General features: G+C 61.6%; 2 protein-coding genes across 4 annotated transcripts; one reads left to right on the top strand and one right to left on the bottom strand.

Annotated features, from left to right (window-relative positions):
• The first annotated feature begins 959 nt into the window (after positions 1–959).
• Positions 960–15312, top strand: ENG (endoglin). Of its 3 annotated transcripts, XR_009933808.1 has the most exons (16): positions 960–1037; positions 5107–5264; positions 7413–7544; positions 8130–8286; positions 8480–8636; positions 8806–8938; positions 9157–9328; positions 9411–9553; positions 9686–9823; positions 10158–10202; positions 10304–10414; positions 10506–10751; positions 10961–11024; positions 11108–11209; positions 15095–15177; positions 15261–15312. XR_009933808.1 is itself a non-coding variant. In XM_062505651.1 (15 exons), the coding sequence occupies exons 1-15, from the start codon at positions 980–982 to the stop codon at positions 11816–11818; spliced, it is 1986 nt and encodes a 661-aa protein (XP_062361635.1). In that variant the 5' UTR covers positions 960–979; the 3' UTR covers positions 11819–12553. The 3 variants fall into 3 exon arrangements, 2 of the variants coding, with proteins under 2 accessions (XP_062361635.1, XP_062361636.1); XM_062505651.1 differs by lacking the exons at positions 15095–15177; positions 15261–15312 and adding an exon at positions 11649–12553; XM_062505652.1 differs by lacking the exons at positions 15095–15177; positions 15261–15312 and adding an exon at positions 11629–12552 and having other exon boundaries at positions 10316–10414.
• On the bottom strand, positions 12575–15908 carry FPGS (folylpolyglutamate synthase). The gene is made up of 14 exons (XM_062505653.1): positions 15780–15908; positions 15621–15674; positions 15440–15504; positions 15246–15360; positions 15083–15160; positions 14748–14809; positions 14544–14646; positions 14390–14467; positions 14172–14319; positions 13994–14092; positions 13662–13812; positions 13486–13561; positions 13099–13165; positions 12575–13002 (listed from the first exon to the last, which is right to left on the bottom strand). The coding sequence occupies exons 1-14, from the start codon at positions 15894–15896 to the stop codon at positions 12575–12577; spliced, it is 1641 nt and encodes a 546-aa protein (XP_062361637.1). The 5' UTR covers positions 15897–15908.
• Positions 15909–17080: the final 1172 nt, after the last annotated feature.

Here is a 17080-nt window from a genome sequence, read left to right as displayed (position 1 = left end):
CCGCGGTCCCCAGGAGATGGCAGTGCTCTGTCATGGAGATGGTTGCTGGTGTCCCGGGTCACAGACATCTCCGGGGACATCCTGGCTGCTGGGAACAGGCGTCGCTGATTTCCCTGGCACATTTCTATTCTGTCGCCATGCCCGTGAACCATGAGTCAAGATGAAAACCACCCGGGGGACCTGCGCCTACCCCGGCTTGAGGGTCCCAGCCGCACTGATAGCTGTGTGAGGGCTCTCACCTCGGCCAGGAGAGGTGTGGGGAGGAATGGGGCAGGAGTGCAGAAGGGGGTCCCCAGCCACCTCATGGCTCCCCCTTTGGCGGTGCTCAGCTGTGACCCCCTTGCCCGTGACTCCCTCACCCAGGCCCCCTTGTGCCAAAGGATCTTCTGACCCCGAGCCCACCTGCCAGGTAGGGCTGTCCGGGCAGCCCCGTCTGTGGCCTGGCCAAGGGTACAGGCAAGGCAGGCAGTAGTGCTCGGGGGCTTCCACCTGCCCACCAGAGGGGGTGTCCAGGGCCGTGGGGCAGCCACCAGCCTGAGACATGTCATCCTGCTAAGGCGTTGGCTGGGAGCAGTTGGGGCTGAATGTCGGGGGCAGCCCCTCCATTCCCATCCCTGGGGGCAGCTAGGGAATAACTTGGGTGGGTGGACCCCACCAGAACCCCTGTGTCCAACCCCTCCACTCACTGGTGCCAGCCCTGGGAGTTCCCTGGGGGCACCTACCCCGGGTACCAGTGCCCTTCCCCTGCCCGGGGCGCTTCCAGTGAGCCCCTCCCGCACGGCGCTGTAGGGAAACTGAGGCACGGCGCCTCCGGGGGAGGGGGTGTCCATCCTCTCCGCCCCCCGGCCCCGCCGGCCCGGCCCCAGCACCGCCAGCGGCATTTCCTCCGCCGCGGACCCTCCTCCGAAGGGAGTCGGTTTCCTGCCGCTGCCGCCGCCCGCACTCGGCGCTGACTCCCGGGGAGCGGCCGCAGGCGGACATGGGCCCCCGCTCCGTCCCTCTCCTGCCGCTGCTCCTGGCGCTGCTCGGCCGCCCGGGTGAGTGGGGACGGGGGGCACCAGGGAACCGGAGCCCGGGGATGAGACCCGCGGGATGGGACAGCGGGACGGGAGTCCCGGGAAGGGAGCCCCGGGACGGGACAGCCGCCTCGGCGGGACCCAGCGGTGACTCTAGATCGGTGGCCAAAGGGGTCCCGGCTGTGCCCGCACAGGCAGTGATTGTCACCCCCGGGAAAGGAGGTTTTGGGGAGCAGCCTGGATGTGGGAAGGGACAAACCCGCCCCGATTCCCGGAACACACACTCAGCACAGCCCTGCCGCTCCCTGGGACCCCCGAAATCCCGGCTGCGTCACCGGGGCGCGGGAGGTGTTGAAGACGCCGTGGCTGAATCCTGGCCAAGACGGTAAATGGGGGGTCTGGGGTGGCTTTCATGGTTCGCCATCACCATGGAGTATGTAGGGGTTGACCAGAAGACGGAGATAAGAAGTGGGAAAAAAAACCCTTAAAGTCGTGGAATGTGGGGCTGGAGATGGGGACGAGAAATAGGAAAAGAAAAACAGCAACCAAAACCATAAAGCCTCACATGGGATGTGGGGCTGGAGATGGAGATGAGAACGGGGAAAAAGGCCTTAAAGCCTCACATGGGAGCTGGGGGCTAAGATGCTTCCAAAACAGTTGGAGCCACAGTGGGAATTTCAAGGAGGGACACCAGGGCTGATGGAGCTGGAGGACAGGGAGCTGGGGGACTTCGGGACATAGCCCACTGGCAGAGGGGAGGGGAACTGGGAGGGCAGCAGCCACCCAGAGAGCCTGGGGCCAGCAGCACTGAGTGTCCTGGATCGGTTGGTCCTTCCTGGTCACCTCGGGGGCCAGTGCTCTTGGGAGGTGCTGGAGTGGCCCCACTGCCAGGCTTGACACCCACTATCTTATATCACAACTGTGATATAAGCTGTGTGGTGGCTGTGCCAGATAGTCCCTGCCATGTGGGCCATGTCCCCTATCGTTGTGCCATAGAGTTTCCATTCTTGTAGATGTACAGTAAGTCCTGGGTCCTGTGTAATTGTGAGGCCCGGTGCACGTCCTGTAGCTGTGCCACAGTCCCTGCCCTGTGGCAGTGCTGTGGTGTCTCTCTCCTGCATAGATGTGTACTGAGGTCTGTGTCCTCCGTAGCTTTCTTGTACAGTCCCCATCCTATAACTGTGCCATATGCTCCCCATCCTATAACTGTGCCATATGATCCCCACCCTGTGTCCTTGTGCCACAGAGCTCTTGTCCTCCCTATGATGTCTCTATACCACACAGCTGTGCCATCTGGTCCCCATCCTACACAGCTGTGCAATGTCACCTGTGTCCTATGTAGCGGTGCCATGTGTCCATGACCTTTGTATTTGTCCCAACAGTCTCCACCCTACATGGCTGTGCCATACATGCCATAATAGGGCTGTGCTATATAGGCTGAGTCCTACATGGCTGTGCCATATGGTCCCCACCCTGAGTGTCCGTTCCTATGGTCCCTGTCCTATTTATCTGTGCTGTATGATCCCCATCCTACATGGCTGTGGCACACAGTCCCTGTGCTCTGTAATGGAGCTATACAGTCCCTATTGTATGTGTCTGTGTGATCCCTGTCCTGTGTCACTCTGCCATATAAACAGACCATCTTCCCTGGCCATACAACCCCAAACCTATACAGCTGCGCTGTATGGACCCCATCCTATATGACTGTGCCATATCATCACTGTCCTATGTAGTTGTGCCATGTGGTCCCCATCCTGAGTGTCTGTGCTATATGTCCTGCATGGCTGTGACACATGGTCCCCATCCCGCCTACCTGTGCTACTCAGCACATCCTGTACAGTTGCTGCTTCTTCCTCACAGGAACTTCTGGGGCCGGGAGTGCCCTCAGTGGGTTCAGTATTATGGAACTGGGATGTTCATGGTGGGTGCAGTGGTGTGGGACGGTGGTGCCCTCAGTGAGAGCAGTGCTGTGGGACTGGGGTGCTCTTAATGAGTGCAGTGTCAGGGTGTCAGAGCGGCTGACAGACACAGACAGCTTCAAGAGGTGGGGGGCTTTGTGCCCCCTCGACAGCAGCCAGCACTGCTCCCCATGGGCTGAGCATGGTGCTGGGTCACCCCTCCCATCTCTGAGGAGAGGCTTCTTGGTACCTGTCTGACTTATTGAGTGGCAGGATGATGTGGCTTGTGTCAAGCCCAAAGCCTGGACCTGTCCACCCCATCATCTGACCCCCAGTGCCACCTCAGCATGGTCCAACTGCCAGCAGTAGATCAGAGGATGAGCTTTCCCTCTCAGTGCAGAATCCAGCCCCATTCCTGACCTGGATCAGCTCATTACACAAGTGCTGAGGTAACACCACAAGATGCAAGGATGCCAAAGTGGCACTGCCCATCCATGGACATCCTGCACCACCAGAGCAACCCTTGCCCTGCACCCTGCATCCCTGGGCAGTTGCTCTCTGCCCAGGCTTTTCATCTGCTCCCAAAACCCCAGGAATTTCCCCCCAGCCCCTGACCCACAGAGGAGCCACAGTAAGACCATCCCTGTTCCCTGATCTCAGCGGCACCAAGGCAAGGGAGAGTGCAAGTTGGAAAAACATAAAGTGGATTTTCTTTCTTTCTTCCTTTTAATTTTTTTTCCCTTTCCTGGAGTACAAAAATAACAGTGCCCTTATCTGATCGCCTCGGCGGCCCAGCTGAGCCCCTTTATCTGATCCTGGCATAATGCTGGAACCCGCTGCCTTCCCCAGGGACAGACAGTGCCCGACTGGCACCGCTGCCCCGCATCCCCTCCGCCGGCATCCCTGCCCTGCCAGGGGCGAGCCCAGCCGCAGCCCCCAGCCCTGCGTGACCTCCCAGCAAGATGCTGCCCGAGGAGCGGCGAGCTGCCCGTCCTCTGCCCAGCGGTGCCCGGTGCCGTCAGGGCAGGAGTGGAAGGGAAGAGGGACACAGCCTGTGGCGCCCAGATAAGAGGCTGTTTATCTTCCTCCCGATGCTGCCGGCCGCGCGGCCGCCACGCTGGGGGGAGGAAGCGCCGGACAATGAGTGGGCCCACGGCAGCGTCACCGGGGGTCTGTGCTGTGACCCCGCCGCCACAGCCGGGCCATCCCATCGGTCAGACGAGGGTCAGGGACACTATGATGGGCACGACTTGGAACGAGTGGCCCTTTGCCCGGTGCTGCGTCCCAAAAAACTCAATGAATGACCTGGAGCATCGCATTCTCTAGCCCCAGTCCCGGTGCGGGTGGCTGGGTGGACCTGGAGTGCGGTCCAGCCGCCTCCGGGTGCGTTGGCTGGAGCCAGCAGGGATGGGAAAAGTTGGAGTGGGAAGGGATAGAGCTCAGTGGCCACCCCCAAAGGAAACACAGCATCCCAGGCACTATCTGCCCATAGAAAGTCCCCCAGCTGTGACCACGGGGATCCGTCCTGCCCAGCCCCCTGGAAGGGAGCACCCATGGATGCCGACGGTTCCTCAGGGCCAAGCTGAGGACAGTCCGGCCACAGCAGGGCTGCCTGAGGCGGAGGAAACTGTCGAGGCACGTGGGGATTTACAGGATCAGCCCTTCAAATGGCTGTTTGCGCTCAGGATTTCCCTTGGCAGCCGCCGGCCGGCCCCGCTCGCCGCGCGCCGCCGGGGGCTTTGGGATGGGGCAAAGCTCACGCCTGAGCGCCCGCGGAGGATGAGCTTCACAGCCTTTTCCATACCTGCGCTTCCCACTTTCCTGCGGCGGGGGAATGCGGGGAGGGGGGGCTTCCGCCACCGCCCCAGCCTTCGGGGCGTCTGGGTGCGAGTTTTGGCACGCGGCTGTGCCGAGCAGGGACCGTGGATTTTTCCAGCCCGGATCCAAGGGTCATTAACGTGATTGCGGAGGGGGCCGGCGGTGGCGGACGGGCCCCGAGCGAACACGTAGCAGATGGTCCCGGGGGTGCTGTGCCGGCAGTGGGGCCGTGCTGACGCCGGACTGGGGGCTGAAGCTGAAGGGGCAGTGCCGGCGCTGGCAGAGACATTCAGTTCCCTCCTCCATCGCGTCCCTCCGTGTTGTCACCCCACATCCGTGCGGCGGGGACTGACAGTCTCTTGTTTTCCGCCCAGACCCCGGGAGAGCCGAGGGCTGTGACCTGCAGCCAGTGACAGCGAAGCCACCCATCACTCTCTTCTATGCCACCAGCACGGTGCTGCGGGGCTGTGTCAGCAACAGCTCCATGAATACGGGCCATGAAGTTCATGTCCTCAGGGTCAAGTGGTCTGAGGTGAGCAAGAGAGTTCCCAGTGCATCCCCACAGAACTTCTTACACTGTCACTTAACACTGTCACCACAGCACTGTCACCCTGTCACTGTCCTCAGCAGGCAGGGTGTCCCAGCTGTGAAAACTTTCCTCAAATTAAGGAGCAGTGAAAGGATCTGGATTAATCTCCTCCATGGCACTCTGTCCAAGTGTCTCCTCCAAGAATAGCCTTAGACATTTCTGCGCCTAATGTAAATGTAAAGACTTTACATTTACATTTACATTAGAAGCAAATTCTTTAAATAGCCCGTGCTGCCAAGGCAGATATTCCTGTGCTGGACACCTCAGGACACTCCATTTCCCTGGGAAGGTGGCCTTGTTCTGGCTCAGGAGCTGGGCAGAGCCACAGATACCCAATGATGACCACATTGGGGAGGGAGGGAGGGAGGGAAGGCAGAATGGAGGAAAGGATGGAGGAAGAGATGGAATGAGGTTTGAAGGGGGGCATAGAGGAAAGAGTGGAGGGATGAAAGAGGACACATTAAGGTGTCCAAGCGAGCAGCAACCTGTCTGCCAATGTTGGCACAGCCTTGCCGAGGAGTGATAACCATACTTGTGCTTTGGGGCAAGGACAGTGCACGGCAGTGTCAGAGCTGGCACTGGTGCTGGCTGGCTCTGTTGGGTGGATTTGCACCAGCACATGGGTTTGCATGGCAGCTCTGCAGGACAGCCTGGCTTCCCTTGTGCTGGCTGGGGCCCAGCACCAGATTTTGGCCCAGCCCTGGGCCACCCGGCGCCACACTCCCCCCTCCCTGCCACCTCCCAGCTCTCCCAGTTCTGCTTTTGGAGCAGAGGGGGAGCCAAGCCACGAGGCGCTGGGGAGGGTGGGTTTTGCAAGGACCCCTCTCTCCTAGCCTTGTGTGACCTGCCCATGGCATCCTGGATAAGTGCCAGGGCTGGGGGTGCCCCAGGCTTGTCACCAGTGGCAATAGGGGACACGCACTGATGTCACGGCTGCGGCACTGAGCCCCGCGGCGCACGGGGGAAGCTGGGCAGGGACGCGGCTCCACTTATAGAAGAATTACTGGAAGCTGCTTTCTATAAGCAGATCCCCACGATGAAAAAAAAAAAAAAATAAAAAAAGAGAAGAAAAAGAAAAAAATAACCCGAAAGGCGGCGGCGGGGAGCGCCGAGGCTCCCGCCACTCGCGCAGCCAAACAATGGAGCGCCACAAAACACGCGGCAGGAAAAACAGCCGCCAGCTCCTCCCCGGCACTCGGGGCCACCCGGGGTCCCTGGCCACCCACGCTTGCCACGGGGCCATGGCCAGGCTGGGATGCCCACAGTCTCACTGGCAACAGCTCCACCCACCCAGTCCCCGGCTGGTTTTCCCTGCCTGCTGCCTGGCTCAGAGCTTTGCGAGTCATTATTCGGGCAGCAGTTGCCAAATTTAGCACCTGGAGTTTTGACTTCCCCATCCGGATTTCCGGCTAGAGGCAACCAGGCACTGCTAGCCACGAGGAATGGTGTGTGCCACCACTGAGCCCAGGCATCCCTACGCACCAGTACGGGCACACACCTGAGCCTGGAGTGGCTGCACAGTGCTGGGATGGGGCTGGGAAACCTTCCAGGGGGATGTCCCAGTGCCCAGGGTGGGGATTCTCCAGTCTTCAGTGGGAGATACCCCAGTACCTACAGTGAGATGCTCTGGTGCATGGGGTGAGGATGCCCTGGCCCAATGTAGGGATGCTTCAGTTCTCAGTTTGGGGTTACCCCAGACCACAGTGGGGTGACACTGTCTTATCCAGTGCAGAGATTACTTAGTGTTTAACTCAACGATGCCCTGGTCCCTAAGAAGGGGGTGCCTAGACCCCACTATGTGGGGTGTCCTGGACACCAGTGTGTGGATATCACCATCTGCCAGGTGGGCATACAACTGGTCCCTTGCTTAGGGGAGCCAAGAGGTGTTAGCCCCGCTGGCGTAGGTACACGTGTGGATTCATGTGGAATCCCTGCCCCCTAAACCCAGCCATGGCTGCCTCTTGCATGGCTCATCCTCAGGGCCAGCCTAAGGTCTCTCCCTGATCCCTCTGGCTCCAGGGGGCAGCCAGGAAGGTGACAGCAGCTGGGGCTTGGTGGCCGCAGTGGTGACACTCTCCTCTTCCACCCCAGGACTCTCCTGGCCCTCTGGTGGTGACCGTGACTCCACGAGCCGACTGCAGCCGGCCAGCAGTGCTCATCCTCCTCTGCACCTTCTGCTCTGCCACCATCACCTCCCCGTGCTCAAACCTGATCATCCACACCGTGAGTGCCACAGCCCCACAATGGGAGCAGTCCCGGGAGGTAGCAGGGCTCAGGCCATCCATGGGGATGTTTAAGGGGGTCTCTGGTAGAGACTGGTACTCACAATCATCAGACATGATGGTTGTGGTGCCCCAGGGAGGAGGGGACTCTCCTGACTATTGCTGGCGGCGCTGAGCACTGGGCTGGCCAGGCAGGGAATGACGCACAGGGCTGGAAAAAGCTCCCATTTCCTCCGGCCGGTGGGAGGAAGGTCAGGGATGGGGTTTGGCTCCAGCGAGCTGAGCCGGGGTCGGGCACTTTGTTAGCAAAATAAACCTCCTGCTTTGTTTGTGGCTAATAATAAAGTGGGCTGAGCCCTCCATGTGCCACTCTCGCTGCTTCCAGCTCATGGCCCCAAAAACCTCCATTCATCCAGGGTGACCCCCAGCCCGGGCTCCAGGGACACTCACCAGTTTTAGGCTCACGTTTGTATCCTGCACACTGAGGGGAAAGGTTTTCCTTGCTTTCCCCACCCCATGCCAGCCTGTGTAAGGGAGGGATGGGCTTTGCCCCTCACCCCAGCTTAGGCTGTCACTTGGCCCACAGGACGCCCACCTCACCCCAGATTCCATGAGAGCATCAAACCCTGAGCTACCCATGAACTCCAGTGACCTGCTGGGCTGGGCTATAACTACCTACAGGGGCATCACATCCTACAGTGAGCTGCAGGACCCCCACAGGGTCCAGCTCCACCTGGGAGAAGGTATGTGGGGCTGGGATCTAGCACCTGGGGGCTGGAGTGGGCAGGAAGGATCATCCTGTTCCAGAAGGGTGACAACCTCCTGTGGCAAAGTACCTTCCCCAGGGAGATGCCATGGGGACTGATGCCCCTGGCCCTGAGCATCTCCCCACCCACTGAGCACAGTTTGACTCTGCTGACTCTGCCACCTGCACAGATGCCCACAGTCCTCCAGAATGCATTCTCCAGGAGCATTTCAATGCCACTCTGCACCTTGAGACGGAGGTCTTCTTCCACGGGGTGAAGGGCTGCTCACGCAGTGATGCCCAGAGCACCAGGGCCGCTCACATCGTCCATCTGCAGTCGGAGCCCAGGTACCACAGTGCCAGCAGTGGGACCCCAGGGGTGGGACAGGGAGTGGGATATGCTTGGAGATGCTTAGGAAGGTGTTGGGGTGTCTCAAAGGCAGAGCCCCACATCCCAAGTTGGATGTGGGACCAGTTGGTAGGGAATGCTGAGAAGGGGGATCTTGTGGTTTTGCAGCTCCCCCATCACAGAGGTGAAGCTGTCTCTGGGATGTCCTCAGAATTCTGCTGGTGACCAGATGCTCATCCTGCAAAGCAAGGCCAACTTCACCTGGTTCCTCACCTTGGAGGAGTGCAACATCCAGTTACTGGTATGCTGAGAGGAACATGTCTTCCCCACCACCCCCACCAAGGTGCTAGGTACCCAGGAGATGCTGGTGTCATGGGGAAGGTGGCAGGAGGGAGACATTAGACATGGGCAAAGTGGCGGCCCCCTTGCTGCAAGCTCTCATTACTGGGGTGAACCCTGCCTTGTGCGCCCCCAGCTGTCCCTGTCTCCACTTAGCCTCACCTTTCCTCTTCTCCGCAGGTCTCTGGCAATTACAAGATTGCCTTTTCCCCGACGCTGATCTCTGGGACGCTCCTGCCTGACACAGAGCAGGACCTCATCGCTAAAGCCTTTGAAATGAACTACGGTGTCATTGCCTCCTACTCCGCCATCCCTGCCAGCACCCACATCAACCTGAAGATTCATGGGCACGGTGAGGCCCCCAGCACCCCAGGGCTGGATGGGATGGGGGGTTCCACCACTCCCACTCAGCCCCCCATCTCCCTGTCCTGCAGAGACGGTTGAGACGCCTGTGACGACCAACCCCCTTGTCATCACACAGCCCCCAGACTTGCCCCACCAGGTGCTGCTCACCCTCAAACCCTGGAAGTGCACAGATGAAACCATGGAGATTGTCATCATCAGGTCCTACCTGGAGGTGAGGAGGGTGGAGAGAGCTGCCAATGTCCACCAAAATCACTCAGAAGTTGCATCTTCCTCTGGGTGCTCGGGGTGGGTGGCACAGGGCTGTCCCCAGTCAGTGGGTGACTACAGTGTGCTTTCCTCTCAGCCCATCAAGGACGTGGTGAACATCACCCTGAGGGACATCAGCTGCCAGGCAGAGAAAAATGCCACCCACTTCATGTTGAAAAGCCCCCTCAGCCACTGCGGCACCTCACTGGAGGGCAGGGGCTACGCCAATAATGAGGTGAGAGGGGGCCTGGCTGGGGGTGTTGCCTCCAGCCCCACTGATGGCCCATGAGAGCTTCAGTGATTGCCAGTGGGGCTTCTCCACCTTCTTGCTTCTGCATGGCTGGAAACATCACACTGCAGCCCAGGGCTGAGATGGAGGGGGAGTGTGTGGGTGGGACAATCCCATCCCATCCCATCCCATCCCATCCCATCCCATCCCATCCCATCCCATCCCATCCCATCCCATCCCATCCCATCCCATCCCATCCCATCCCATCCCATCCCATCCCATCCATAGACTCCAGCAGTGGGGACAACCTGACTGATTCAAATTTCCTGTCTTCTTGCAGCTCATCCTCAGCCTGGCCAAGGATGCAGTGCTCCGGAGTGTGCGGGTAAGAGCCAAATTTCCCAGCACATCCAGGGGTTGGAGAAGGTGCAAATGTCACTGTCAGCTGGGTGCTGGGTGCCCCCTTAGTGCTGACCCCTCTTGCAGGTTGGCTTCCAGTGCGAGATCCCACGGGAGCTCTTCCTGCGCCTTTTCCCTACCGCTGACTTCAAGGCACCACAGACAGAGCTGGAGATCAACAAGGAGGCCTTTGTGCAGGTACTGCCACTGTCCTGGTGCCCAGGCTGGGCAGTCCAGCCATCCCTGGGCCAGAGATGCTGATGGTGTGCCCCATTCCCACCCCGTGCAGGCATCCATGCGGTGGATGGATCACCCAGCCGACCTGCAGCTGAAGGAGTGCTGGCTGGTGGCCTCAGGGCAGGAGCCAGTGCTGCTGGTGCAGGGCGGGGAGGCGCGTGGTGCGGGGGTGGCTGTGCTGGAGAGCCCCACCAGCAGCCACGGGAGGAAGGTCTGGCGCTTCCGCTTCACCTACACCATTCCTGAGGGCGGACACATCCCCTCCTCTGCCATCCTCAAGTGCAAGGCCGGCTTGCAGGTCAGTGTAACCCCCTCCCCACGCTGCGATGCCACCGTGCTGGTCCCCATTGGCAGTAGCAGCCTGATGGGTTTGTCCCACACCGTTGGGTGATGGAGCCCAGCCAGGAGCAGCATTCCCTGGTCCACAAAGAGCCTGGGGGCCCCCAGCTCTGTCATCCTGCAGGGGTGCACATCTTCCCCCTCTCACCCCAACCTCCACCTCTGCAGAATGACACCATCTTTGAGAAGGTCCTGGACGTGACAGTGAAGGATGCCTGGCGGCCACTGAACTGTAAGTTCAGGGCAAGGGAGGTGGTCAGCATGGGAATGGGAGGGGGAGTGTGTGGCAGTGTTGATGGCCTCCTCCTCCCACAGACCGTGGGCTGGGGCTGGCCGCTGTCCTGGGCATCACCTTTGGCGCCTTCCTCATCGGAGCACTCCTCACTGCCGGGCTCTGGTACATCTACTCACACACCCGTGAGTATCCACCACCCCTGGGGACCCCTGTGGTAGGTTGGGGGGAGCACATGCATGTCCCTTACTGGGTTGCCCACTTTTCCCTCCTGGGCAAAGTCCCCAGGTGAGCCAGAGACCAGACTGCTCCATTGCCCTCATCTGTACAGTCCTGGCAATGCTCTAGTGGAGTAACCCTGCTTCAGGTGTCTACAGCTCCTCAGGGTCCCTCCTACTTGTTTGGGGGTCCCTCTGCCATCTGCTTGTCCTCCTGCTCCTGGTGCCCCACGCTCATCTCCATCCCAGAGGCTAGCTGGGGAGTGATCCGTGAGGGTTTGTTCATGAGGGCTGGAAGGTCCATGGGGACTGAGCCAAGGCCACCGCTGTTCGCCCTGAGTCTGGTTTCCCCTTGGTGTTCCCCCGTGGCGGGCGGTGTGAGCCAGGTCCCATCTCCAAACTGCAGCCGGTTTCCAGCACGGCACCAGCCTCGGAGAGCAGCAGCACCAACCACAGCATCGGCAGCACCCAGAGCACCCCCTGCTCCACCAGCAGCATGGCCTGACGCCCCCGAGCCCCCCCGAGCCCGCGCAGCCCCCGGCCAACGGACTTGGGGACCCACCCCAGTGCCATTAAGCTGATTTTTTGCCCCAAATCTCAGGCCAAGCCCAGAGGGAGCCTCCATTACTCATTCAGTGAATGCTTTGGCCCCCCAAGGGCAGCCCACACCAGGGGAGGGCACCATGCAACCCCCCTGGGGTCCCCCGCTGCAGTGGGGAGGCAGAAAGAGCAGCTATTGCCAAAACCTCCCACAAGGCTCCCCATCAAATGGGGGGGGAAGAAGTGGGTGCCCCCTAGACATGCCCCAGCACTTGGGGTGACCCTTGTGCCCCTCCTGCATCCCCTCAAGAAGGCAGCAGGCGCCAGTGGGAGCAGCAAGAGGTTTATTTGCGGAGGATGGTGCAAGGCTGCTGCCTGCCCACAGGATGATGGGCAGAACCCACCACTCCTACCAGCTCCCCGTCCAAGTTACAAACTTTTATCAATAATAATAAAAACCTTCCCTATATTAAATTAATTGTGCCCTGATGCTGAGCCTTGCCACAGCTTGAGGCTCCCACCTACCAGGCACTGGGACCTCATCACAGCCTGGGGCAGCCCCCAAAACGCTGGGGGTCCCCCCAGTCAGTCTCAGCAGGGAGGGGATGGAGATCAGGAGCATCCCCCCATGGCCAGTGTCCTGGGAAGGGCACAGGCAAAAGGCACTGGGGTGAAAACAGCCAAACCAGGATGGGGCAGGGTGTCCCACATCCCCCTCCAGATGCCTCCGAGCATCACTGGGGGCAAAACTGTTGCTTCAAGTAAACAGAGGTGCAAAGCCCTGTCCCCCCATTACTGCGACAGGGCAGGGACGAGCAGCCGGAGAGCCCCTCCCACCAAGTGCAGGCTGCCAGTGACCAGGACACGGACAGCAGCTGCCTCCCGCAGCAGCACAGCCCCGCTGCTGGCTGCGGGGTGGAGGTGAGCCCCCGAGGCCACAGGGGCTGCCAGGTGAGGGTCCCGGCCCTGCGCTACCCACCGCAGTGCTTGGGCCAGGCACGGGAACACCAGGGCTGGGGAATTGAGGGGTCGTGGGGCTGCAGGCACCAGGAGCAGGGAGCCTCGGGCAGGGGCTGGCTGCAGCAGCCCCCCGACCCGCAAGGGAGATGGGAGCCAGGGGTCCTGCCCCACTTTCTCCTCCAGGAGCCTCGTCCATGTCCGCTGGTTCTCCAGGCAGCGGGTCAGGGCATTCTCCAGCGTCACGTTGAAGTTTTGCTGGTCTGGGAAGGATGGGGATAGCAGTCAGGGATTGCAGGGGGAGCTGGAGAGGGATAAGGATGGGGAGCTGGACAATGCCCTATCTTCCCAGCACTCACCTGCGTTGTTGGCCAATGACACCTCCGTGAAGTTGGGGCAGAAAACAGCATAGTCAAAGTGACAGGGCTGTGGAGACAGAAGGAATCAGCACTGTGGGAACCCTCAGGGTCTACCCATGGGATTTCCACTGGGGCCAGTCCCACACCAGCAGGGTTATAGGGGATGGGGCAGGGGATGATCCAAGTTCCTTCCCTGCACCCAGAACTGTGGGACCCTTGCAGGAAGCAGGTGAGGTGGAAGAGACCCTGGGATAGCAGGATGGGCACACAGACAGGGTACCAGCTCCATCTCGTAGCTCCCTGCACCCATAGCAAAGCAAGTCCCAAGACTGGCAGAGAACCCAGGCATCTGGGCACAGTGACCCCCCCGTGCCCCCTAAACCTCACCACCAGCAGCTTGAGCAGCGCCGCCGTATCCCGGTCGCCTGTGGCATTGAAGAGCAGCACACGCACCTCAGAACCACTGCAGGGAGAAAGGGCAGGTGGCCCATACCCCCAGGGGACCTCCAGCACCAACACCACACCCCCCACAATGCATGCCCCCCTTTGCATCCTCTCCTTACTCATGGGGCTTGTCCTGGTAGAGGGCAGCCTGGCGGAACCAGCGGACACAGGCCTGGATGCTGCTGGTGGTGTGAGCTCCGTCCAGGTACCACGTCACAGGGCCATGGGACAGCACCTGAGTCCGGCCCAGCCACTCTGTGTCCCGCAGGCCTGGGGGAACACAGGGCATGGCTGGGACCCCCATACCCTCCCCAACACTGCTACCCCTGTGAGAATCCAGTGTCGGGCAGACTGTGCCCTCCAGATCACACAGCACTGGCTGGGGTCTAGCATGGCCCTGCTAAGCCCTATGACGTGATGAGGGGGCGTTCCTGGCAAGGCCATACTGCACCTTGGATCATGGCATCGCTCAATCGGAAGGCAGGCGCCAGTGGCACTGGCCTCCCCAGCAGCTCGCTGCTTGGCAGCACCTCCTTCAGCTCCCCAAGACCTAGGCAGGACAGGCATTCCACTGAGACCTCAGGGGCCCTGGTGGGGTCTGGCCCCCTGTCCCTGAGCCCCTGCCTTACCCTGGCAGCTGCGGCGCTGCAGCCACATCCGCGCCAGCTGTAAGGCCAGGGCAGCGTTGGAGCGCTGGTGGGCACCTGCCAGCCCCAGCTCCAGCACCCGGCAGCCCTCCTCGAAGTTGTCCAGCTCCGGGCAGAGGTAGAGAGGACACTGCAGGGAGAGGAGGCTGAGCCCCCTGCCACGGGGTACGCCCCCATCCACACCCCCACCAGCAACTCACCTTCCGCTCCTGGGCTCGCTCCCTCAGCACCTCGAGCGGCCGCTCTGGCTGCGCCACGGTGAACGCCGGCACACCAGGCTGGGAAGGATGGGGGTGCTCAAGGACATGTGGAACACACCCCAAAAACACAAGACAAGAAAGCAGGTCTCCCTACCTTAAAAATACCCCCCTTCTGCCAGGCGATCTTCTCCATGGTGTCCCCCAGGATGCTGGTGTGGTCGATGCCCAGGGAGGAGACCCCACACACTATCGGTGCCCTGGGGATACAGCATGGCAATGTCCCTGCTGTTCCCCCTCCACTGTGGGGATGTAAGGCCCTGGCAGCCCTGGGGACAGGCTCAGCCCTGCCAGCTCCTACCTGACGATGTTGGTGCAGTCATAGGTGCCGCCGATGCCAACTTCCACCACTGCCAGGTCCACCTGGGGACACAGGGACACTGGAGCCATCAGAACCACTAGCAGCATATGTCCCCACGGACTCAGGGATGTGGGTGAAGACAGGTCCCTGCCTCCAGCCCTTCCAAACCCACACCTGAGCACACCCCCTATTTGTGGGGGGATCATCCACCTGGCACAGAATCCCGTTTACAGCCATGACAGCCCGATTCACACAAGTTCTGCCCAAGTTTCCCTTCCCTGAGGTCCCCACCAACCTGACATTTCTGCCACAAACTGGAGGCCATCACCACTGACCTTCTCCTGCAGGAAGACGTGAAAGGCCATGATGGTGAGGAAGCGGAAATAAGCTGGCATGCTGGAGTGTGCTGGGTCCTGCCAGGCAGAGAAGGGTGAGCACACAACCCTGGGAGTGGGGGACCCAAGGGAGGGAGCACCACACAAACCCTGCTGGCCCCACCTTGGTCTCCTCCAGGCGGTTGTAGACCAGCCAGAAGTACTTGTTGAAGAGGTCCTTGCTGATGGGCTGCCCATTGATGCGGATCCGCTCGCGCACCTGCACGAGGTGAGGGGAGCTGGGGGGTACAGAGCCAGGAGGAAAAGTTAGGGACAACTCCACTGGCCCTTCAAAACCCTCCTGACCCCCCTGCCCACCTGTAAAAGCCCGTCTTCAGCCCATAGTTGCGGAGGATGCACTCGGTGAAGGCACACGCTGAGCCCTGAGGAGACAGCTGTGTTAAAGCCCTTGTTACAGAGCAGGGGCAAACAGAGCCACAGACTCCAGCAGTCCCCCCTCAGCCCCCCAGTCCCCCACAGCACCGCCCACCCGCCTCACCTTGCCCTTCGTCCCCGTGACGTGGATGATGTTCAGTCGATCCAGGTCCTCGACCTGTAAGAGTTCAACCACCCTGTGAGACCCCCACGGCAGCCAGTGCCAAGCATAGTGGCACTGCTAACAGGACAGGGGGAAAAGGGACAGGGATCAGCCTTTCACCTTCAGTCCACTCCGCTCCAAAAAGCCCTGCATGGCTTCCAGCTGGGCCTGGGGGTCACCGCGCTCCCGCTTCACCTGCTCCAGGTAGCTGGCATTGGTCTGCAGGGTGTTGAGCATCCGGATTGCATCCTGGAAAGATGCCCAGGGTAGTCAGGACAGCGCCCATCACAGCAGCCTTGTGGCTGCGCCACAGCCCCAGGGGCCAGCCTACCCAGAGCCCAATGCACCCTGACCCACCCCTTCGGGCTCAGTCCCCTCGGCGGTGCCACTGGTCACCCACTCCGGCAGCATCTCTGCCATGGTGCCGCGGGGACGTGCCGGCAGCGCCAGATCCTGTCACGGGGACAGGCTACTTATGGGCAGGGGTTACCCGCCCCTCCCCAGGTGCCCCTTGGCCCCGCGGTGGGGCACGGGACAGCCCAGCGCCGGCACCCACCGCTGCCCAGTAGGACAAGGTCGCCGCCGGCAGGAACGGGCAGCGCTCCAGAGCGCACCCGTCCTGCCGGTGTTTAACGAGCGACGCTAATGAAGCAGCAACGCTGCACCTGCACGGCACACCTGAAACACGAGGTCACCATTGTCACCCCACGCCAAGGGGACGCGAGCCTGGCGCTGCACAGCCGCGTACGGCTGGGGGAAGCGGGCAGAGCACCAACCCATGTCCCCAGCGTGGGGACAGTCCACCCAGGCAGCTGGACCCTGTCCCACCGGACAGTGGCACTACCACCATAGCGCTTCCAGCTCTGTAGAGCGGGACTGCTCCCGGCTGCCCGGCAGGGCTACACGCCGGGGACCGCCATTACCCGGGTCTACGACACCCGGCGCAGCCGCGTGCGGCCGGGACACGCCGTGGCTACCGGAGCGGCTGCCGCTACAGGCCGGGCTCCCCCGCTGCTGCCACGGGGCACGGCGCTTTGCGCAGTGACCCGAGCAGAAGGCGGGAACACGCGGCACGCGGCAGCCGGCACGGCCCGGGTCTGCGGGAGGTGGCAGAGCGGGTCGGGGGTGGGAGGGGGAGGGGGGGGGGTGTGTCTGCCGCCCCGCGCGGAACCGGAGCCCCATCGCTGTCGCGGCCCCGCGCCCCGCCCGGTGCGCGGCCCCGCGCGCGCGGTACCTGGTAGTCCATGGCGGGGGCGCGCGCGGGGCGCGTGCTGAAGCGGCGCCCCCCGGCCCGCAGCGCCCCGCGCAGCGCGCGCAGACCCCGCGCCACCATCCCCGCCGCGCGCGCGCCGCCGAGCGGAGGGGGCGGGGCCGTCCCGCACCCGCGACGCCACCGCCCCCATCTTTGCAACGGGCGGCGC

The sequence above is a fragment of the Cinclus cinclus genome, chromosome 19, assembly GCF_963662255.1.
Source record: "Cinclus cinclus chromosome 19, bCinCin1.1, whole genome shotgun sequence".
In the NCBI taxonomy this organism is placed as follows: Eukaryota; Metazoa; Chordata; class Aves; order Passeriformes; family Cinclidae; genus Cinclus; species Cinclus cinclus.
This window is presented reverse-complemented; position numbering and strand designations above follow the sequence as displayed.